Below are 23,957 nucleotides of genomic sequence, written 5' to 3'. Positions count from 1 at the left end.
ACTCAGTCATCCACCCTTTCATTTATTAATCCCTCTTTTATCTACCCTTTCAATCAACATCCTTTTGCTCATCCGTCCACCCTTTCTCTCTCTCATCCTTTCACTCAATCCAGCCTCTTGTTCACTCATCGTTTCACTCAGCCACCCATTGTTTCACTCATTCATCCATCCAATGTTCGACCCATCCATCCACTCATGCATTTACCCTTTCACTCATTCATCCATCCTTTCACTCATCTGTCCATCCTTTCATTCATCCGACCATCCGTTCACCCTTTCACTCATCCATACATCCAACTTTTCATCCAGCCAACCATCTACCCTTCCTTTCACTCATCCATCTGTGTTTACTCAGCCATCCTTACACTCATTCATCCATGCTTTCGCTCATCAATCCATCCACCCTTTCACTCGTCCATCAATCTAGTCTTTCACACATACATCCATCCAGTTACCTTTTCATTTATACATCCATACTTTCGCTCACTCATCCATCCATCATCCAATCATCCTTCGTTCCACCTTTTCAGTCACCTACCCCTCCATTCTCCCTCCTTCACTCATCCATCCTTATATCCATGTTTCCATAATTCATCAGTGCATCCATCCATCCTTTCTTTCATTTCCTTTAATTCGCTCACCCTCCCACTCACTCTTTCATGTGACCTGCCTTTGTCAGCCCATCTGGCAGAAAGAAGAGGCCCATCAGGGACCCCACCCCGCTGTAGCGGCTAAAGCGGAGGTGGGGTGGAGTTTGGCAAAGCCCCTGACGCAAAGACAATATTTTGCTTTGGCTGTCTATTGGTATAATGAGGGTCCCCTTGATACACCATGGTGTACACCACAGCCTCCATCATCTCGAGCCCAGAACACACACAACTTCACAGCTTTTCCCATACTGACCCTGGAACACCCACCGCCATGCACCATTCCCAGGCCTGATCCTCATGTCGTGGTACATGGAAACCATCGCTCCATCTCCAGCTTCTGGCACAAAAGCATTTCTGTACCATCAGAAGTCAGTGCGTGGGTAGCTTATCCAGGCCAGGCTTTTTCTTTGAATTCGGGTTTTTGTAGTCTTGTTTCTCTCATTACAAATGCAGGACTTCTAGTAGCAGAATACAGAGAGAAGCCTAACAAGGGAGAAACTGGTCTAGGTTGCTCTAGGTTGCTTGTGTTCCGGGTCAGGGAGGCCCTTGCCTGGCAGCTCGTGCTAGACTGTTCCCATGAGGAGCAGGGTGAAGACTGATTTGCATATGGCTGAGTCCAAACTGGAATGGTGTGGTGAGAATGATGGGTTTAGGCCCAGATCTGTGACTGGGGGAGGGGTTGAATGTCTGACATTGTTAAGCATTCCGTCCATCATCTTCATTTTGCATTTGACTCCCTTAGTGGGAAGGGTATGCCCAGACATGGGTTCCGTACTTGCTGTGCCACTTGATTTAAGCTAGCCTAGCTGATGAGGGGTGATGCACCAAAACCAGTCCCAGGATGCTTGTTTCCGGTCCAGGGAGGACCTGGCCTGGCAGGTCGGGCTGGACTGTTCAAATGGGGAGCAGGGTCAAGACTGATTTCCATATGGCTGGGTCCAAACTGGAATGGTGTGGTAATGGGAAAAATGATGGATTGAGGCCTAGATCTGTGACTGGGGGTGAATGTATGACAGTGTTTAGCATTCTGTCCATCATCTCTTCTTTTCACATATGTCTGTTGCCAGCATGACAGCTTTCAGAGTGCGTTGTCCCTTCCTGCCACACATAAATGCACATACAGTGAATCCCGCCTGTGTCGCTGTGAAGTGGTGCCTCTCTAAGGACTCTTAAAATCAATTAGCTGTTCTATCAATGTGTATGCTGCTTTGCTGTACTTTCTCTGCATAGTTTTGAAAACCTTAAAGGTATTGCATGTTTATTTCTGGGGCAAATACTGGCCTCGGGTTATTCTACGTGTTACGATTCTGTACATTTTATGATGTATGTAAATTACTGCAGTTGTTGAGCTTGGGTACTTAAGGTCCTGTTGAAAGGGGACATCAGTTAACGGTTCTTCAATCAGATGTGTCCACAATAGCCATTTTGTCTCTATTAACCAGAACTGTTTCATAATGAGAAATTGTTACCCGCAGTAATTCAGTTTTCTTTAAGGGACATGTGTATAGTAACATAATTAATACTGTGGGTGTGCAATTGACATGGTCCTATGCATATAGTCTCCTTTTTCCGCTTGGATCTTCAGTCCCATGGTTCACCTTATTTACATAGTTCAACATTATTGAAGGAGCTCCTGAGGATATATACCAGGACCACTATAATGGTAATATGATGCTGAAAACACAATTGTTTTAACCTGCGAAGAGGGCTCTATTCTTGAGTTCTTCCAGTATATTTTATGGAATTAGTTTGGCAGTTCCCTTAATGAAATGCATATTATTGTGTGCAATATTGTTTATCCATATTAATATTCGCAATTATTTTCTGTTTCAAAATCCAGTTTGGTATATGTTTGAGGTCACAACCATATCCCTAATCAGGGTAATTATTAACATCTTTATCAGAAATAAACACATATCTAATTTCATTCTCTTATAATCACAAAATTATATGTACAGGCAAAGGTTTTATCCCTTCCTTCCCGAGGTCACCTTCTCTTACTTGCACCTGCAAGATTAAAGTAATGTATGTGCTAATGGGCGCACAAACCCTTTATGGTCTTGCACATTGACATTGGAGATGTTCATTATATGTTCTTAATCCTTATGTATGAGGGGAATGTGGTTTGTTTAGGCATACTTTTAAGACCATCATAAAGTATATCCAAGAAGAAACGTGTTGGGTGCAGTGTTTTATAGGAGGACATTGATTATGGGGGCATCCATATACAGTGGTCTTTATTGATACAATCCTGATATGAGAACTTTGAGAAAGCAGAACTCCTTAACACTCTTGGTGAAGGTGGATGACATGTTGGAGGAGGTGCTGCTTCCCCTAGACTGAGACACTGCTCAGAGTTCAGCTGCGAACTCGCTGGTCACTATTTAGGAACATATTGTTAATCACAGCACGAGACTGGTTCCCTAAACAAAAGTAAAGTCGATTCTAGGGTCCAGGGACCTTGCAGATGGTCATACGGGCATTCTAAGTAGCTTACAATAGCTCAAGTTGGTCATAGCAGGACTATTCATCAAACAGTAGAGCTTAGAGATAGAGGCTGTACATATACTTTTTGATAACAGAGGGCAGTAAAAGTGCAGCAAAATCCGATGTTTTCCAGTTTCTACCAAAAAGCAAATATTCCCTTTGGTGGTGTTTTATTGATTATGATTGGTTTTAACTGACAACCGGAAATCCTAAACATATTACAGAAACTGTGGAGGAGGTGTGTTACTATCCCCACAAATGTGGTACAAATATCCTCATGTGCACTTTGAAGCAAGTAGTGGTACAGCTGTATTTAGAACTTTGTGCCGCATTATAATCCGAGCTGTTAATGAGGTCTGTATTTTTCAGGGATTGAAGGAAAAAATGAGCAGGCGTTGGGCACCGTCACTGCAAATTTTGGGGGATCTGCACTTCTTCTGATTATCAGATCGCGACTGATAAAAAGAGAGGAGAAGGATAAGAAAATCACGAAAGCACTATCAATGGGAGAAAGCAGAAATTAAACAGCTCCGCAAAATTGAGATGAAGAGACAGGAAACATGGAGAGGTGGATGAAAAGGGTGTCCACCCGTTTTTTACTCACCAACAGATCTTCAGCAAACAAGCTGAAAGTTTAGCAAAAAGTAACTGACTGGATATGTGTTTTTCAAACAGGAGCTGGAGGTTTCATGCAGATTAGCAACTGAAAATATTTTCGGCACCCAGTTTATTTCAAGTCACGTTGTTTGTGTATTACTTTATTTCTGATGTATCCATCTTCCGCCCTGCATATGAAGGCACCAGAATATATTAGACACCAACGGGTGCACTGGTCTCAGTTTCTGTGTTTCCATACCTCATTGACTCGGGTCTGGAGAGCTCTCTCTCTCTCTCGATGTCTCACTGTCCTAAGCACTTTAACAGCTAAGTCAGATGTCTCCTTCGAAGATTTCAGTGTTTAAATCTTATTGCCAAGATATCTTTGTCAGACCCACAATGCAATTTGATGTTGTTTTTAGAAATGGAATGTGATATCATGGACTGCGCCTCTCCCGCCACCCTTTAACCGAAGGCCATCAGGGAGCGGGAGACAAAGTTATTTTTAGCCATGTGCTGCGCCCAAAAGTACTCCCACACCTCCTGCTATGACCCCTGACCAGGGACAGTCTCTCAAAAGATCTTCCCGGAAAAAAACCAAAAAGCACCTTGGAAGGAGAAGGCCTCCTCATTCCAGGAGTGTTTGGAGTTCCTGAGGCATTCAAAATGTAATAATGAGGGTGTCAAAACTGGAGAAAATAGTTTCAGACTGGCTATAATATAGAAGAGCCAGATTTGAACCTCTCTCCTTTTCATTGTGATCCAGTTAAGTTGCATGTTTGCTATAGTTTTGAAATGATGGTGAACCTAACCAACAGGACAAGAAGAGCTTTTGACTCTTAAGCAGAAGCTATCTTTCATCGACTGGAGTGTAGGTCTCAATACCACCCCATGAACGGAACCTGATTGGTAATGGGCAATAAATGTTTTGCAGTGCAGTGGCCTCCTGGGACTCAAAACATGCACTGAGCAATAGGAAATCCTATAATAAGTCTACAGTAAATTAGATCCTCTGTATTTTTTATTAGATTGTACATTTTCCCTTATTTTCATTCAGCAAAAAAATTCCACGGAGTAGTTATGTAATCTTACAGTGTATTGGGTTCAAGGAGTTTAGTTTGAAGAAATTAGATCAGGGTTGCAGTCAGGGCAGATTAGCCGATGTGGCCTTGTTGACAGTCAGGAGTAGTTTAAGGTCAATGAGAGAGAAAGAGCGAGAGTGGATCCAGATTCGTATGGTCTGGCAATTGGAAAGGAATGTTGACTTTGCTCTATGTTATATGGCTAATGATGGGCCTCTGTCCTTGCTGACACTTATCTTCTGTGGATGAAGAGGAAAGTGCCTAGTTGTTTATTTTACTTTTCTTGGCTTTGTGACTGTCCAAAGAGAGCTAGTTGTTTTTGGCTCACTTTTTTCAATATTCTACAGTCAAAAGTTTGAACTACTTAATGCATAATAGCACTACTTGAACCTCAAACACAGAAGTTAACATTTTCAATAAATATGCTTTAAATCATTTCATGTCATTAGCAAAAATATGGAAGCAGCTTTGAAATATTTGAAATGGATGGCAGGTCAGAGCTGCTGGGCTTTTCTAACCTCCCAAAGTTTCTAACTGCTTGTTAACCTGCTTATTCTACTTGGTTCACAGGTTGTTTGCGTGCTCATTCTCTGTTGCACCTACGTTCCGGTTATAGCTTTAGCTTGAAATTATTTGCCATTTTTAATCTTTACCACCCTTGATTTTTGGAAAAAATACAACTAGTTGTATGATCAATGCACCTTTATAAAGGACTGAAATGAAACCTCTGTGGCACATAGGCTGCACCAGGAAGTGTTGCAAGAGGGCAGCAGGACAAGAGGAATATCCAGATAGCAAGATCTTTTTCACATTGCTGATTCTCTTGTATGCAGGGATTACATCTTAAACAAGTAAATGGCAAACTTTGTGCTTATATTTTTTTCTAGACTGGGATTGTCAGCATGGTATACACCCAGTCAGAGATCCTGCAGAAGGAAGTATACCTCTTTGAGCGAATCGATTCTATGAACCGCGATGTCATGAAACACCTCAGGGCCATATGTTTTCTGAGACCCACCAAGGTAAGTGGAACGAGGGGTGAAACAGGAAAGTCTTCACTGTAGTATTAGCAATGTAATTTCTAGTACAGATAATGAATTCACTAGAACGACCAATTTTAATGTTTCTAATTGAGTCATTTAAGTTAATATATCCTTCAGTGTTAGAAATATAAAGATTTTATTGGAAAAAAGGAATGCGTTTGAGTAGTCAACAGTGTTTTTAGAACTACACAAAATTGTCTTGCACCTGCACACAGACATTTCATAACCTGCAAATTAAAGTGGTGTGTATCAAGTCTGAAATATATATATATATATATATATATATATATATATATATATATATATATATATATAATGGTAACTTTCAAGAATTGGTTAACATGCCACGTTACAGGTACCAGTTTTAGTTGGTGACGTTTAGGTCCATGGCACAGCTTCTAATGTGAACCGAGATCAGGTGTAGGAAACTTACTGAGCACAACAGGCCATTGTATAAAATGTGAACATATTGCCAATTTTCAAATGACATGCAAACGAACTAGCACACACAGACATGTCAACATTGTATTGTAAGAATCTGCAAGTGTAATTTAAGATTGGTCAATCTGATTTTTCAGCAGTTAAAAAATCTCCGTGTAAGATTGTGAATTGTAAAGTGATGATCCATTCTTTTCCAGATTTAGGCCTTCAAACAGCATGTGCAACTATTTCTCTATGGGTTGCTAAGAGTAGTCTTCTAATCTAAAGCTCTCATCAGCTTCTCTGAAATGTCAAATTATTGTTACTTTTGAACTAGAGTCAATGAAAAATATGTTCAGACATTTGTGGTCGGTTGAAGATTAAAGCCATCATAATATGTTTCACAATTAAGATTTTATAAATTGTGGTAAGATTTTATAAGTATTGTGTGATTCCTAAACAGTTCATACGTTTTACACAAACATTGAAAGGGATTTCACTTGCTACTGCTCAATTAGTGATTTAATTCCTCTAAACAAAGCTATCCAGTTGAGTCTCTGAGTTTGATGTTGAAAGTTACTATCTGAAAATATGACTACGAGTTCAGATATGGAAGTAAAAGATTGCTGCCATAAAGAGCTCACACCTTTCCACCACGCAAATTGGGAAATTTTAGGTCAGATTGCTCGATCTTAGAGATGAGAAACCAGGTTTGAGTCCGAAGCTCAGCTCACATCCTGTAATAGTTCGCAAATCACTTAAGCTCCCTGTACTGAAAATAAAATGTAATGTCATTGGTTGCTCATGTAAAGTGCTCACTGCCCTGGAGTCAAGTTCTTGTTACATAGAACTACACAAAACTAAATTAATAGATAAATAATGATGTACACACTCAATCCTCCCCATTGACAAGAGTTATTACATAAGAAACAGACCCATCGGAGTAGACCGTAGAATACAGGCTAATGGTTCGCGTTAGGCTACATTCGAACTTCCATTCGGAAGTTCTATGAATGGATCCTTAGTGTCACAAGTCATATTACTACTAAAAATAACAGAGTTCAGAACTCTTTCCATCACAATTTCTTTTGTGTGCAATATTTAGCTATTCTTATTTGACCTCTTCAAGAAACTCTTTTTCAGCACCTTTAACCTAATATTCACTTCTCTAAACATTTGCCTATCTTTTATTTATAAGTGGCAGTTAGAATTGAAAGGCTTTAAATAATGCTGATGTTTTTATTTATTTATTGTACTATGTCTCTTTTTTTCTTGAAGGAAAATGTGGATTTCTTGATTCAAGAACTTCGTAGACCCAAGTATTGTGTATATTTCATTTGTAAGTATCCTTTCTGTGGTCCCAAAATTCGTTAATACACTGTAAATGTTCTGATGTGAGCCCCCACATGGAAGGATGTTATCATCACCCAGTTGATTGTGTTTATGACACCCGTTGTACACGTTTATGTCTCAGTTTACAGTGATCATCCACAAAAGTTACTGTTTCCATGCTGTATTTATAAGCACTTTTAGCTTTTAGATCTAGGTCCAGATTTCTGTTTAGTGAAATCATGGAATTTTTATTCATGTCTAATTAATTAAAATCATTACATCTGAGCACAAATATCAAGTATAAAAGGTGATAAAAACAGTGTTTAATATTTTAAAATGTATCACGTTTGAAGTTCCCTTTTGGAGCACCAGGCTGTCCATTACCAGCAATTCGACATAGCACATGTACTCTGTGCTTGCGAGGCCGCCAGTGAAAAAAAGCACAAAAAAAAATAAAGATGACCATTTGGATTACCAGTTGCTGGTTTCATGAACTTTAAAAAGCACCCGGGTAGCTGACATGCTTCCCCCTTTAAACAGGTTAGGACAGCTGCCCAACATGTCCTCACATTTAAAGTTTGAAATATTGGCTGGAGCTAATGGCGCTTCAAGGGTTTTAGAACTTCACAAATGCAGATCACTTATAGACTCTTCTGATACACTGCACCATCCGCATCAACTTCACCATCCTTGCGACTGTACTGATAGCACTTTAAGGGAATAAGGTCAAAGCACATTCTCATGAGTGTGATCTTTGCAAGGTTTGGAAGGGGCAAATTCAGATAGTCAGGTAGGGTGCCTGAGGTGTGAAGGTTCACAGCCCAACTGCTGTGAAATTTAACTCTTGAATCCCTAAGTCCCTGATCCCATTAAATTATCTTTGCTAACTTCAGTAATAGGTTTGTTGTCGTCCTCTGCGGTAAGGTGTTATTTATTAGATATTCCGCACTCAGGGCTTTTATGAAGGTTGCCAGAAACTGGCCCCTTTTACAGTTGAGCTCTTGAAATTTCTCCCAGAGAAGGTGTTTCATTGAGCCAATAGAGGCCATTTTCAAGGTTTGACAGAATGAGACAAATTTGGTCCGCAATACCAGACCTCGTTTTGGTAATTTAAATTCCATTGGCTAGTGCAGTCTGGGAGTGCATATAGGCGGTGACAGCAGACCCATTGCAGTTCGTCTAGCCATGCATAGAATTTATCCTTAAATAACACTGAACCATATGTTAATGTGGGCATCAACTTAGTTGACACCACCGTTAGTAGTCTGTTTGTGTTTTGGTCACAATGCTTGCCAGATATTTCACCATCAATTTCATGGAGTCTAGTTGAGCTTTCCTGCCCTCTTTTTCGTCAAGCGTAACACCCGGATATTTTAAACTTGTTACTCTTTTAAATCTTGACCACCCGATGAACCAAGCGCCCCTATTTATTAGTTGTCTATACCAAAGATCACTGTTTAGTTTTCTTTAGGCTGATGGTAACATTATTTACTGCTCAGTATTATTCAAGTGCATCAAGTGATCTCTGTAGGCCAATTTGAATGCTGCCAAGTACCACCATGTCATCTGCGTATTCTAAAAATTGAATTTCTGCTTCAAGTGGGGGCGGCAGATCCGTGGGAATATTAAATGACTTTCTAGGTCCAGCAAATACAGATTAAAGAGCAAGGGGGAGAGGACGCAACCCTGTTTCAGTCCTTTATTTGTGTAGATTTTCCCCTGAGGTTGCTCAGTTAGCTGATAATTTAACGCTCACTCATGTTTTAGTGTTTAGTGACTCTATGGCCTTTAAGAGGTGCACTGGTATCTCCCACTTTCTTACCTTTGCCCATAGCCAGGCACTTTGAATGTTCTCAAAGGCATTTGTGAAATGACACATTAAGAGGTCAGTTCCTAGGGAGCATCGCTTTGAAAATTAGACAGGTTAAGGCAGGAGATTGTCCTCAATGTGACTATGCCTTTGAAAATCAGTGTGAAACCATGGGATCAGTCTCTCCTCTTTGGCCCAGGTTTCCAGCTCTTCATACAGTAACCTTGCATAGCCTTTTCCTTCCACTTCCAATAACGCTATTGTTCTATAGTTTGTGGGTGAAGCTCTGCCTCCCTTTTTATATATAGGTACCAAAATTGAGCCCCTCCAGCTTTTGGGGACTGTAGCAGCCGGGAAGCCATTTGGGCCTGGTGTCATAGCTGTACTTATTTTCCCTAGGGTTATTTCTACCCTTCTTGGAGGCTGCCAAACATTGGTATTAATGGACACCTGTACGATGCTCACTTTCCTCACCCCCCAATGGACCATTCATCGTATCAAGTTTATCCAAGACTTGTGTCACTGGTTGGTGCCCAATGGTGATCTCGGTGAATTGGCTGTCATGTTTTACAGGCCATACATCATGCTTGGAATGCCTGTAGTTTAAATCAGCTGTTGAACAATAGAGTTGCTGTACGTGCTCAGACCATTGTTTTGTGGAGATGTTACAGGCCTTTGGGTTTCAGGATTGTGTGAGCTTGTTAACTAGCCTCCAGAATTTCTGTGAATCTTTTGTCTTAACTGCAGCATGAAGTTTGGCCCAGGTCAGTTCCTCAGCCTTCCAGTTATCCTCCCACAGCTGCCTCCTACGTGCATGCCTCAGTGTTTTCCTTCTTCCTTTCATACCTGAGGCAGCGGAGAGCTTTATTTAGCTCCCCTCTTAAACTTTTTGTTTTGAGGCCCTCACAATGCCCCAACCTATCATATTCCACCTCTGACTTTCTTTGGGGCATTCTGCTAAGTTGTCATGGCATGATGCAATCACTGGGGGCCAGCCTCTTATTACTTCATTTTCTTTCTTTTTTGTGCAAAGCTTTTTTTTTTATCAAACATGGGGGTTGTTTAATTTTGTTTATTTGGTACCGCTCCATCTGCCAATTTATTCTTTATAATGGGGCAGAATCTTAGTAATGGCCCATCATCTTTGTTGCTTGGTGCCTTTCCAAAGGCGTGGTGATCTTGCATACAATTGCTGCATTGTCGCTTCAGGTTTCTGGGATTTTCTAGAAAACATATATATTATGGAAATGTTCTATTGAAGACTAAAGGTAGTTCAGGGTTGCTGATCTAAAAGAACAGATATGAGTGTATACCGCCAGACAGTCGATTGTTATTCTACCATTAATACATTGCATCCCTAGAGCCTCTAGGGCATTAGCCAGGTATACCCGAAATCTTTCCTGCTGCTGGTCCTGGATGGTCACTTGTGGAGTGCTCCAGTATTCATTATCCCTTTCTTTCCATTCCTTGTGGTTGTTGTTTCTGAGTAGGTTTGTATTAAAATCAACTCCATTCAGCAGGTATGCTTTGGCATATTCAGACCTGAGATTTTCTAGACAATCCAGCTGTGAGCTCGCAGACACATGTTTCCGTGTGAGTAGTGGGTGAAGGTAAATATTTCTGATGATAAAGGGATGATTCACTTTGTTATTTTGTCTTTTAAGTGGGTGAAGTTTTACGATGATGGCATCCTATTTTCCTGGCCAGATTATGGATGTCTTTACTGTCAGATCACTTTTTATTTGAATTGAGACTCCCCCCTCACTTGGGCAACCACCACATTGGAAAGGGAGGGCAGGTCCTGCAAAGTTTGGCTCCAAACACCAAGTTTCCTGCAGGCAAATTATGTTGTTCTCAGTTAGTTCCCACAGCTCTCTGAGGGAGTAAGCCTCACTTTATTTATCTTACATTGATTAGGGGCATTGATTTTAGCACCCCGCCAACCGTTTCCAATTTGCAAGGTGCAGACAGCTCTTCGCCTTGTTAACATCGGCCCCAAACATAAACGTCTTTTCCCCCTTTTCTCTCTGGACTACTTCTAGCCGTGAGTGATTTGATCCCTTTATGGTCTCCCTTGTCAATTTTTGGCAATGCATTTTTGTAGTAACATCCTCATTTGCCTCAATAGCTTTCCTTAGGACTGATATGGTTTTAATGCCTCAGGCATCGTTCCTAATTAATTGTGTATTGGGACAAGTGGGATTCAGTATTGTGGGATATTTATTAGGCAAGTTGTAGGATAAGGAAAATGTCACTTACCCAGTGTGCATCTGTTCGTGGCATTAGTCGCTGCAGATTCACATGCTGTGCACATCCCGCCATCTGGTGTTGGGCTCGGAGTGTTACAAGTTGTTTTTCTTCGAAGAAGTCTTTTCGAGTCACGAGACCGAGGGACTCCTCCCATTTCGACTCCATTGCGCATGGGCGTAGACTCCATCTTAGATTGTTTTCCCCGCAGAGGGTGAGGTAGGAGTTGTGTATGCTAGTAATAGTGCCCACGCAATGGAGTGAATGCGTATGTACATAATAAAGTTTCAAGTAATCTATTTACAAATGTACAAATGTTTAAGATCTACTTCTAAACGGCTACACTCCCGGGGAGTTGGGTGGGCGCATGTGAATCTGCAGCGACTAATGCCACAAACAGATGTACACTGGGTAAGTGACATTTTCCGTTCGATGGCATGTGTAGCTGCAGATACACATGCTGTGCATAGACTAGTAAGCAGTTATCTCCCCAAAAGCGGTGGTTCAGCCTGTAGGAGTTGAAGTAGTTTGGAATAATGTTTTTAGTACAGCTTGACCTACTGTTGCTTGTTGTGCAGTTAGCACATCTACACAGTAGTGCTTGGTAAATGTATGAGGCGTAGACCATGTCGCTTCCTTACATATCTCGTTCATTGGAATATTTCCTAGAAAGGCCATGGTAGCACCTTTCTTTCTGGTTGAGTGTGCCTTTGGTGTAATAGGCAGTTCTCTTTTAGCTTTAAGATAGCAGGTTTGAATGCACCTAACTATCCATCTAGCAATGCCTTTTTTGAAATTGGATTTCCTGTATGAGGTTTTTGAAAGGCGATAAATAGTTGTTTTGTCTTTCTAATTAGTTTTGTTCTGTCAATGTAGTACATTAGTGCTCTTTTGATGTCTAATGCATGTAGTGCTCTTTCAGCTACAGAATCTGGCTGTGGGAAGAACACTGGTAATTCTACCGTTTGATTCAAGTGGAACGGTGAGATTACTTTTGGTAAAAATTTGGGATTTGTTCGTAGAACAACTTTATTTTTGTGTATTTGAATAAATGGTTCTTGAATGGTAAACGCTTGAATTTCACTCACTCTTCTTAGAGATGTGATGGCAATTAAAAATGCAACTTTCCACGTTAAGTATTGCATTTCACAAGAGTGCATGGGCTCAAAAGGTGGGCCCATGAGTCGTGTTAAGACAATGTTGAGGTTCCATGAAGGAACTGGTGGCGTTCTTGGTGGTATAATTCTCTTTAGGCCTTCCATAAACGCTTTTATGACTGGTATCCTAAATAAGGAAGTTGAGTGCGTAATTTGCAGGTAAGCTGAAATTGCAGCAAGATGTATTTTTATGGAAGAGAAAGCTAGTTTTGCTTTTTGCAAATGTAGTAAGTATCCTACTATATCTTTTGTAGATGCGTGTAAGGGTTGAATTTGATTATTATGGCAGTAATAGACAAATCTTTTCCATTTATTTGCATAGCAGTGTCTAGTGGTAGGCTTTCTAGCCTGTTTTAGGACCTCCATACATTCTTGTGTGAGGTCTAAGTGTCCGAATTCTAGGATTTCAGGAGCCAAATTGCTAGATTCAGCGATGCTGGATTTGGATGCCTGATCTGTTGTTTGTGTTGTGTTAACAGATCTGGTCTGTTTGGTAGTTTGACATGAGGTACTACTGACAGGTCTAGTAGTGTTGTGTACCAAGGTTGCCTTGCCCATGTTGGTGCTATTAGTATGAGTTTGAGTTTGTTTGGACTCAACTTGTTTACTAGATATGGAAGGAGTGGGAGAGGGGGAAAAGCGTAAGCAAATATCCCTGACCAGTTCATCCATAGCGCATTGCCCTGAGACTGATGTTGTGGGTACCTGGATGCGAAGTTTTGGCATTTTGAGTTTTCCTTCGTTGCAAATAGATCTATTTGTGGTGTTCCCCAAATTTGGAAATAAGTGTTCAGTATTTGTGGGTGAATCTCCCATTCGTGGATCTGTTGGTGATCCCGTGAGAGATTGTCTGCTAACTGATTCTGAATTCCTGGAATAAATTGTGCTATTAGGCGAATGTGGTTGTGAATAGCCCAATGCCATATTTTCTGTGTTAGGAGACACAACTGTGTTGAGTGTGTCCCTCCTTGTTTGTTTAGGTAGTACATTGTTGTCATGTTGTCTGTTTTGACAAGAATGTATTTGTGGGTTATCATGGGTTGAAATGCTTTCAGCGCTAGAAATACCGCTAACAGTTCTAGGTGATTTATGTGTAACTGTTTTTGCTGTATGTTCCATTGTCCTTGGATGCTGTGTTGATTGAGGTGTGCTCCCCACCCTGTCATGGAAGCATCTGTTGTTATCACGTATTGTGGCACTGGGTCTTGGAAAGGCCGCCCTTGGTTTAAATTTATACTGTTCCACCATTGAAGCGAGATGTATGTTTGGCGGTCTATCAACACCAGATCTAGAAGCTGACCCTGTGCTTGTGACCATTGTGATGCTAGGCACTGTTGTAAGGGCCGCATGTGTAACCTTGCATTTGGGACAATGGCTATGCATGAGGACATCATGCCTAGTAGTTTCAGTATTATTTTGACTTGTACTTTTTTTTTGGGATACAAGGTTTGTATTACATTGTGAAATGTTTGTACTCTTTGTGGACTTGGAGTAGCAATCCCTTTTGCTGTGTTGATTGTTGCTCCTAAGTATTGCTGTGTTTGGCACGGCTGCAGGTGTGACTTTGCGTAGTTGATTGAGAAACCTAGTTTGTGTAGGGTTTCTATGACATATTTTGTGTGTTGTGAACACCGTTTTAGCGTATTGGTTTTGATTAACCAATCGTCTAGGTATGGGAACACATGTATTTGCTGCCTTCTGATATGTGCAGCTATTACTGCCAGGCATTTTGTAAAAACTCTTGGCGCAGTTGTTATTCCGAATGGCACCACTTTGAATTGGTAATGTATCCCTTGGAATACAAACCTTAGGTACTTTCTGTGTGAAGGATGTATTGGTATATGGAAATATGCATCCTTTAGGTCTAGTGTTGTCATGTAGTCTTGTTGTTTGGGCAGTGGGATTACGTCTTGTAGAGTAACCATGTGAAAATGGTCTGATTTGATGTAGGTATTTAATGTTCTGAGATCTAGTATTGGTCTCAGGCTCTTGTCCTTTTTGGGTATCAGGAAGTACAGCGAGTAAACTCCTGTGTTTAATTGATCTTTTGGTACTAATACTATTGCTTCTTTCTGTAGCAATGCCTGAACTTCTAGTCCTAGAAGATCTATATGTTGTTTTGACATATTGTGTGTTTTCGGTGGGACGTTTGGAGGGAATTTGAGAAATTCTATGCAATAACCATGCTGGATAATTGCTAAGACCCAAGTGTCTGTTGTTATTTCCTCCCAATGTGTGTAAAACTTGGTTAGTCTCCCCCCACAGGTGTTATGTGTTGGGGATTTGTGACCTTGAAGTCACTGTTTGTTTTGAGGAGTTTTGGGACTTTGGAACTTTCCTCTTTTTCTTTGAAACTGTCCTCCTCTATATTGTCCCCGAAAACCTCCCCGCTGATACTGGCTCTGATAAGTGGGCTTTGTTTGTGAGGTTGTGGCTTCTGTGGTTTGCCCTCGAAACCCCCCTCGAAATTGTGTTTTTTTAAATGTGCCTCTGCTCTGCGGGGAGTAGAGCGCGCCCATGGCTTTGGCCGTGTCAGTGTCTTTTTAAAGTTTTTCAATTGCAGTGTCCACCTCCGGCCCAAACAACTGCTGTGCGTTGAATGGCATATTCAGCACAGCTTGCTGTATCTCTGGTTTAAATAAGTGTACGCAGCCATGCATGCCTCCTTATCGTTACTGCTGTGTTGACAGTTCTAGCAGCTGTGTCTGCAGCATCCATTGCTGATCGAATTTGATTATTGGAGATATTTTGTCCCTCTTCGACCACTTGCTGCGCTCTTTTTTGAAACTCCTTTGGCAAGTGTTCAATAAGGTGTTGCATCTCGTCCCAATGGGCCCTATCATATCTGGCTAGCAAAGCTTGAGAATTTGCAATACGCCACTGGTATGCTGCCTGTGCTGCCACCCTTTTGCCTGCCGCGTCAAATTTTCTACTCTCTTTATCTGGAGGTGGCGCGTCTCCTGAAGTATGAGAGTTGGCTCTTTTGCGCGCTGCTCCAACTACAACAGAGTCTGGGGTTAGCTGTTGTGTGATGTACATTGGGTCTGTTGGTGGCGGTTTATATTTTTTATCTACTCTTGGAGTAATGGCTCTCCCTTTGACAGGCTCTTCAAACACTTGTTTGGAGTGTTTTAGCATTCCGGGCAACATTGGCAGACTTTGATATTGACTGTGCGTAGACGACAGTGTATTAAAAAGGAAGTCATCTTCAATGGGTTCTGAGTGAAGGCTGACATTGTGAAATGCTGTTGCCCTTGATACCACTTGAATGTAGCCTGTACTATCCTCAGGTGGCGAGGGTCTTGCTGGATAGCATTGAGGACTATTGTCTGACACTGGTGCGTCGTAAAGGTCCCAAGCGTCAGGGTCATCTTGACTCATCCCCGTATGTGTTGGGGATTGCATCATTGGTGGAGTGGCTACCGGTGATAGTTGTGGAGAGTGATGTGGGGATGGTGGTGGTGTTATTTGTTTAGCCACTTTTGCTTGTGGCTGTTTGTCCTTGTCCTTGTCTTGGAAGGCAAGTTTTCTTTTCATTCTGATTGGGGGAAGAGTGCTGATCTTCCCTGTATCTTTCTGAATAAAGAGCCGCCTTTGCGTGTGATCTGGCTCTGTTGTCTGTAATTCTTCTTCAAATCTGTGTGTCTTCATTTGAGAGGACAGTCCTTGTTCCTCTGAATAGGAACTAATTTTCGGTTCGAGAGGCCGGATGTTTCGGCACCGAAACCTTTTCTGCTGCTTTTTTCGGCTCCGACAAAATCTTTTTGCTTTTCGGCGTAGTGCCCTCTCGGTGCCGACCAATTTCGGTGCTGCTGTCTCGGTGCCGAATCTTTTCGGAGCCACTCTCTCGGGCCCGAGATTGCTGCATGCCTGTATCTCGACCGGAGTCGGATGACTTCGACACCAGCTCGCCCTTTTTCGGTGCCGATGGACGGTCACCTACTTTTCGGGTTAAGCCATGGCCTGTTGGCGGTGGCGTCTCCTGGGCTTTGGCAGTCTTTTCGTGAGTTTTTTTGTTTCGACGTCTTACTCACGGTTTTCGGCGTTTCTTCGGGATCGACCTCCTCCGAGTCCGAATCCTGGATGGAGAATGTTTCTTCCTCCTCCTCGAAACACCCTTGTCCTGTCGGCGCCGACGCCATTTGCAGTCTTCTTGCTCTTCGGTCCCTGAGTGTCTTCCTCGACCGAAACCCTCGACAGGCCTCACAAGTATCCTCCTTGTGTTCTGGTGACAAACACAAGTTACAGACCAGGTGTTGATCTGTATATGGATACTTGTTATGGCATTTTGGACAGAAGCGGAATGGGGTCCGTTCCATCAGCCTTGAAGAGACACGTGGCCGGGCCGACCAGGCCCCGACGGGAATCGAAAAACCCCGACGGGCCACCAGAGCTCTTCTCAATTCGGTGTCGATCTGTTGTAACTAACCCGATACCGAACGCAAACAATACCGACGATTTTTCCGAGATTCTAACTAACTTTCCGACCCGAAACACAGAGCGAAAAGGAACACGTCCGAACCCGATGGCGGAAAAAAAACAATCTAAGATGGAGTCGACGCCCATGCGCAATGGAGTCGAAATGGGAGGAGTCCCTCGGTCTCGTGACTCGAAAAGACTTCTTCGAAGAAAAACAACTTGTAACACTCCGAGCCCAACACCAGATGGCGGGATGTGCACAGCATGTGTATCTGCAGCTACACATGCCATCGAACACTTATTTCCCACCTAGATAGTTCGTTTTTTAGTGGTTTATAAGCTTATATCAAACCTCTCCTCCTTAAGGCCAGTCTCAGCTCATTTATTTATTTCTCAATAACCCAGGATTTTTTTATAACCAACTTTATTGTTTCATAGCAACATAACAACTACCACATTCCGCCACTGCTGGTTGACACCAAAAGAGAAAACAGCATTATTACAGACATATCAGCAAGTCAACCATCACCCTACTGAGAGACTTTTCCAGATAAATATTACAGTGGGCCCAAACCAAGACAATCCCACCACTTGCCCCAGATCTTGGCATGTTTTCAGCGCATCCACTGGCCTCATAGACCAGTTTTTCTTGATGAGCACACTGGTCCACTCCCTCACACCACTGAGATAGTTTGGGAGGACTAGAAGATTTCCATTTACTTGCTATGTCTTTTTTTTGTCACTGTGGGGGCCTCTCCCAACAGTGTTTCGTTTGCCCTTGTTCCTCCAACTCCTTCGGAAATGCCCAGGAGAAACAATTTTGGCAACCTCGCCACCATCCAACCCAACCCCTCTATCAGTTCTACAGTGATGTTCCTCCAGTAATTCGGAAGTAGGCTGGGGTGAGAAACAGGTGGGCTTTGTGTAGGCAGGTGGGTGTTAAATAAGCACTCTGTAGATATTATGTCTGTTCAAGCCACAGTTTAGAAGAAATCGCAATACTGTGAGGGATCATCAAGGTATCTCACCAATCCTCACTGTCCAGCCGTCTGACCCATTCCTCCCACTGGGCCCATAGGTGTAGCCGTATATCAGGAGTGTTGTGTATATGTTTCCAATAGATCTGAGAGATAGCACCTTTCAATAGGGCACCAATCAGGAGCATGTCCTCTAAGGGACTGAATTCCGGAAGTAGTGTGTCCAGTGGAATGTGAGATTTCAGTGTGAGTCTCATTTGGAGGTATTTATGAAACTGGGTGTGTGACAGAACACATGTAGCCTGGAGCTCTTGAAACAATACATCCAGGAGCTAGACCAGACTACCCCCAATAGGGAGATTCCTATTTTATCCCACCACCAAAAGCCCTCCAGGGCATCCATCTATCCCAGCCATCTCCCTGTCTACAATGGTGTTTTCTGGGTGAGCTTGGAATCCCAGCCGGTATGTTGAAGTGCGGCCCGCCAGCTCAGTAAAACCATTTGGCTCTCTTCCAGGAGGGCCTGTGGAAGTCAGGCACCATATAGCATCCCCAACACCCCCTCAAATCCCAGGGAGGACAGTTCTACTCTATATGCCGGGTCTTACCACCCACCACTGAACCAGTTGTTTATGACCAAGGCTTGGGATGCCAGGTAATAGAGGAATAGATTGGCCATACCCAATCCACCCTATACAGATCCTGCTGAAATGTAGTAAGAGCCAATTGCGACCTTGTGTTGTGCCAGAGAAAGGATGCTGCCTGGGAGTCCATGTCCCTAAACCAATGTTGAGGGATAGATTGCAGGAAATTCTGGAAGAGGTAGAGGAATTTGGGCAAAATCATCATCTTATAGTGAGCGATGAGCCCCATTACTTTAAAACGAAGGGGTTGCCACGTTTCAAGTCTGTCTTCAAATGAGTGGCATAAAGTTAAGATTCAAGGCCAAAGCAGGGTGAAGTGCCACCTGTATTCCCCAATATCAAAAGCTCAATCGCTGTATCGGTATGGTGTCCTGTCAGACGACACAATCACAAGTAGGGTGTAGAGGAACCAGTACGAACTTCGCATGGTTCATTTGTAGACTCAAAGCCTCTTCAAATAACTGGGGGAGGCGGAGGCAATGCAGGCCTGTCTCATCAGGTCTGGAAAGGAACAAAAGGACATCGTCCCCATATAGTGCAATACTGTCATCATGTCCTGTATCCCACTTCCAGTCCTGCACCTATGCCTCACTGTGTATAAGTCATGCGGGAGGCTCGATGACAAGGGCAAAAAGAAGAGGAGACGGGACACTCCTGTCGAGTACTACAGCAAATGGATCTGAGACCATACCATTAATCTGTACCTGAGCAATCGGATTGGAATAAAGTAGCTTGAGGTAATTACAGAAGTGGGATCCCAACCCTGCCTGTGCTAGTTTAAGTCCAGTCTAGTGTATCAAAGGCCTTCTTGAAGTCTATTAATAATAAGGCCAGGCAGGGCCCGGGACAGGAGGTGCCAACGCTCAAGTGCAACATGAAGGCGTCTAAAACGTTGTCTTGTTCCTCTGGCTGGCATAAAGACACATTGGTCTGGATGTATGAGGGTACCAAAAACCATTTAAAGATGTGAGGCCAGAATTGTGGCAAAACCTTTTATCTCACTAATAATAAGTGAAATGAGTTAGTACGCAGCACAATATTTGAAAGGAGGGATCGACTTTGGAATTACCACAATTGTGGCCATGTTCAGCTCCTGTGGAAAGTGCCTATCCTGGCAGCCACCATGTAAAAAGCAAGCAGAAGCAGGGGCGATAATGTACTTGAATTTACTGTAGAAGTCGGAAGGGAATCAATCATGGCCGGGTGTCCTATGGGGAGCTAAACCAGGCATGACATTAAAGATTTTCATGATCATGGGGGCCTGTTTCCCACTGCAAGACTCCCAAGGTAAACCAGGGGATAAAAAGACCACATACTCAAGGTCCTTTGATCGCAGGTGTTCCAGGCCTGGCAGTTTGGCGGCTAGTCTTACGTTGTTTTGTCTGTTCAAGATTTCCCCTTTCCCTTGTGAGACATATTCCGAATATAATGTTATACATTTTGGGCCAATGTAAAGCCCATCTATTATCACCACATTATCAGGCCCCAATGGTTCCTTGTTTCGCACGCTTGATTGCAAATTCGTTTTTAGGTCACAGCCTACCAGATAGCGCAGCTCTCTGGTTTGCTAAAGACATCTTGGGGACTTTCAGAAAGTTGACCTAGGAATGCATTCCACCCGATGATTACCACTGGTCTTGTGATTTGTAACTCACATTTTCTGGCTTTCTGTTTGCTGACTTTATTTGCTTGAGGCTGATCAGGGTGAGTTTGTCCCTCGGGTTGCCTAAACTGTGTTTACTGTATTCTTCCACAATCTTGCTTTCTGTAAACAGGCTTTCAAATCTTGTTCTTGTCACATTTGCTGTGCATTCAGAGACAGAGATCAAATGTCAAGCTGTTTCTTCTGAGGGAGCTCGGTGTTTACTGTGCTTTCACTGACTTCAAAGTGAGAACGTTTATAAAAACCAGGAGTGCAGATTAGTTTCCTCATGGAGCCCGCTCATGCCCCTCCATTTACGAAGCTGTAACACAACACTTAAATAGTTCATCATGTAACATGCGGGTGATAGATTTTTTTATTTTAGCTAGATAGCTAAGTGGGTTATTGCTTTTAACACAGAGATCCTTTTGTTACTTGTAGTTAATACATTTGAATCCTTTTAGTGTAGCACAGTGAGCTATGAAGGTCATATGACTCCTACTCCTCGTAATCCTCACTGTTTTATGCAACAAACATCTTGTACATTGATTTACATACTTGATTGATTGTCAGTGTATAATATGTACTGCACTGGGATGAGTGGCGCTATAATAGTGTTATTTACATTGTTATTTGTGCAAATAGTGGAGCAGACCAATACATCTGACAGTCTTACAATGCATGCATTTCTCTTATAAACAGGGGCTAAATAAGGTCAAAAACATGCTTCTCTTAATCACTTGTGGAGTGATAACAAGCTGTGAGCTTTTCTTCCCCTCCTTTCCATTTACACCCAAGTGTGAGCTTCCAGATGCACCCCGCCAGCATCCTATTGGAACAAAAGAAGGCCCGATGGCCCCTTAACTTTGGCCTTTATCTTTGGGCCAGCTGGAGGGGAAAATTAATTGTAAACAAAAAGCCCCCTCACTGCCTGCATGTTGCTGCAAAGAATCAAAGCAGACTATGTGCAGGCACTGCTAAACCTTTCCCAGTGTCTGAAAATTAAACCGGGACAAGTTCAGCATAGGCAAGAAGGCAAAGTTGTTCTTCACAAACAACACTACCCCATCACTGCTGTTCTAAGCACCTCAAACCCAGCTCTTCCTTCCCCACCCTTTGAACACGCATTTCTAGGAGCTTAATTTATTTTCAAACAGCAAGTTCAGTGACACCAGGACAATAAGAACTCATGGAAACATTAAACCTACACTAATACTTCAGTTTAAATTTTAAATGGACAAAAGATACACAATTCCTTTACTTGCACATGGAGATACCACACACTGCTTACACTAGAATATACATGTTGACCCTAGCTCCATGTTAAAATGTAAAGTATGGCCAGGGCCACTGGAATTATGCAGCAGGGGAGGACCGTATTATGGGGCAGGGTTGAGTAAATTATGCAGCAAGAAAAGTCACATTATGCAGCATAATGCGTCACATTTTGTAATAGTGTTACCTCATTATTTTGTCATTATTAAACTTTGTAACACTTTCTGGGCATTGGTTGCACCCTATTAGTACCAGTTTTAACACAGAAATATAGCAATAAACAACAGTTAAATGACCAGTGCAGATTTACTAAGGGCCTTCCACTGTGCAGAAACACATGTCCCTGCATTTTTATTAACTTTTGAAGCATTCGAGCTAGAAACAAATATTTTGTTGAAATCTGCAGATTTTCCGGCAGATGATGGATTATGTGGCAAATGCGGCAAATCAGTAATCATGCAAAAATTGAAGCTGCCGCAAAATCGCATAATTCCAGTGGCCCTGCGTATGGCTATTGCTTACTAAGTCCACAATTTATTACCCTGCTTCAGGGCACACACACCAACAACACACTTCTCTTTTTATCAGTCATTCTGAACTACACTTACCTGACCGAACATTACATTTGTGCAGCAGGTACAGTGGCACCATGCCCAACACAAACACAATGAACATAAACTACAACTTAATTTCACCTATTTACATATTCCTTTTCTGTACATAGACTCACACCAGCCCTCCCCACTCTCTCATGCTTTACAAGGTCCTAACTTCCATTCAGGCACTCTACTGGCTCCAGGACAGTAATTTCACTCAGTTGTGCTTTTATGCACAAATGCACAAGTTGTAACATTAACCTCCCTGCTACTTGTAAACAAACAGACACCACAGTCTTAGTTCCACTATGAGAATCCCTCTTCCACCCACCCACAGGCCTAAGCACCCCCAAGCCTCTCTCCCTCTGCCCTTCCAGCTTCAAAGTTCACAATCTGCCTTTAGTTTCTTTTAACACTTTGCCCAACACTGTGTCTATACCTCACCCCACGCTCTAACAACTATAACACAGCATCCTTCACGTCCTTTTACCACGGACAACAAATAAAAATATATGCCCTTTCAGAACCCATTCTTCACTTATTAAATCACATAAGCAACACAGGAGAATAGGGAAGAATCTAGAAAGTGTTAATTGGGGGAATCATAGTAGTAAGATGACGTTTGAGATGAGTAAAGGTAGAGATGGAGGAAGGAAGAGTCTGTAGAAAGGAATTTGGGAGATGACAGTAGTAAACAGAGATTTTGGGTGAGACAGGAGGGATAAGGGAAGGAAGAGTCTAGGAAGGGTTATTTTGGAGATCATAGTAGAAGAATGAGGTTTGGGGTGAGTCAGTGAGTGGAGATAGAGAATAGATTGAGAGAGGTATAGGGTGAGGCAGAATCGTGCATTATAGAGAGTGCATTTGTTTCATCTTGTACAGTAGGAGTAAAGTAATAAATATATAGATAACATGATTACATAACAGGGGAATATATGTGTAAGGAAGATAATATATTGAGTTGTGAAGGTGTATTGTATAAACATTTTCTTTCATGTGTTGCAGTATTTGAAGGTAACTTATTTGTGTTTTTTTTGTATACCTCAATTTTTTATTTTATCTTTTCCTCAATATCTGAATAGTGAAGTGCTTGTAGATAGTTATGATAATAGTTGCCTACTTTGTTAGATAAATAAAACAGAGACTCATAAGCATTTAAGCAAACAACTTCTATAGAAAATATGTAATAACCTATGAACATATATGTGTGTGTGTGTGTGTATATATATATATATATATATATTCAGTGAAAAAAACAAAGTTTACAGGAAAGTTATAGTTAGGTTCACATTTTAAATGTACCAAACCACAGAAATGCACCTGTTATAGTTAGAGTTATCTGAAGTAACTACAGCTCATGCCCTATGGTAAAATTAACTTGCGCCCCTGCCATGCACAGTTTTTTTTTGTCAAAAGTGTTACTGTAAATATTACATTGATATCATTAGTGATGTTATCATAGATTTCAGGAGTGCTGTAATTTGTGGTGTAATTAGCAGTGCATGGCAAGTGCACGATTTATAGTTACCTTAGGCCACAAGTTATAGTTACTTGAGATAACTCTAATTATAACAGGTGA

General features: G+C 42.0%; 1 protein-coding gene across 3 annotated transcripts in view; it reads left to right on the top strand.

Moving 5' to 3' along the window:
* VPS45 (vacuolar protein sorting 45 homolog) overlaps positions 1-23,957 on the top strand; it is a 430,890-nt gene that overhangs the window by 273,250 nt on the left and 133,683 nt on the right. For all 3 annotated transcript variants that reach the window (XM_069218226.1, XM_069218227.1, XM_069218225.1), the window contains 2 exons: positions 5,704-5,838; positions 7,558-7,618. In XM_069218226.1, coding sequence (XP_069074327.1) covers positions 5,719-5,838; positions 7,558-7,618 — 181 coding nt within the window. In that variant the 5' untranslated portion in view covers positions 5,704-5,718. The remainder of the gene's footprint in view (positions 1-5,703; positions 5,839-7,557; positions 7,619-23,957) is intronic.

Source organism: Pleurodeles waltl, chromosome 12, assembly GCF_031143425.1.
Source record: "Pleurodeles waltl isolate 20211129_DDA chromosome 12, aPleWal1.hap1.20221129, whole genome shotgun sequence".
Classification (NCBI taxonomy): domain Eukaryota; kingdom Metazoa; phylum Chordata; class Amphibia; order Caudata; family Salamandridae; genus Pleurodeles; species Pleurodeles waltl.
The sequence above is the reverse complement of the archived record's forward strand: the minus strand, read 5'-3'. Positions and strand labels throughout refer to the sequence as shown.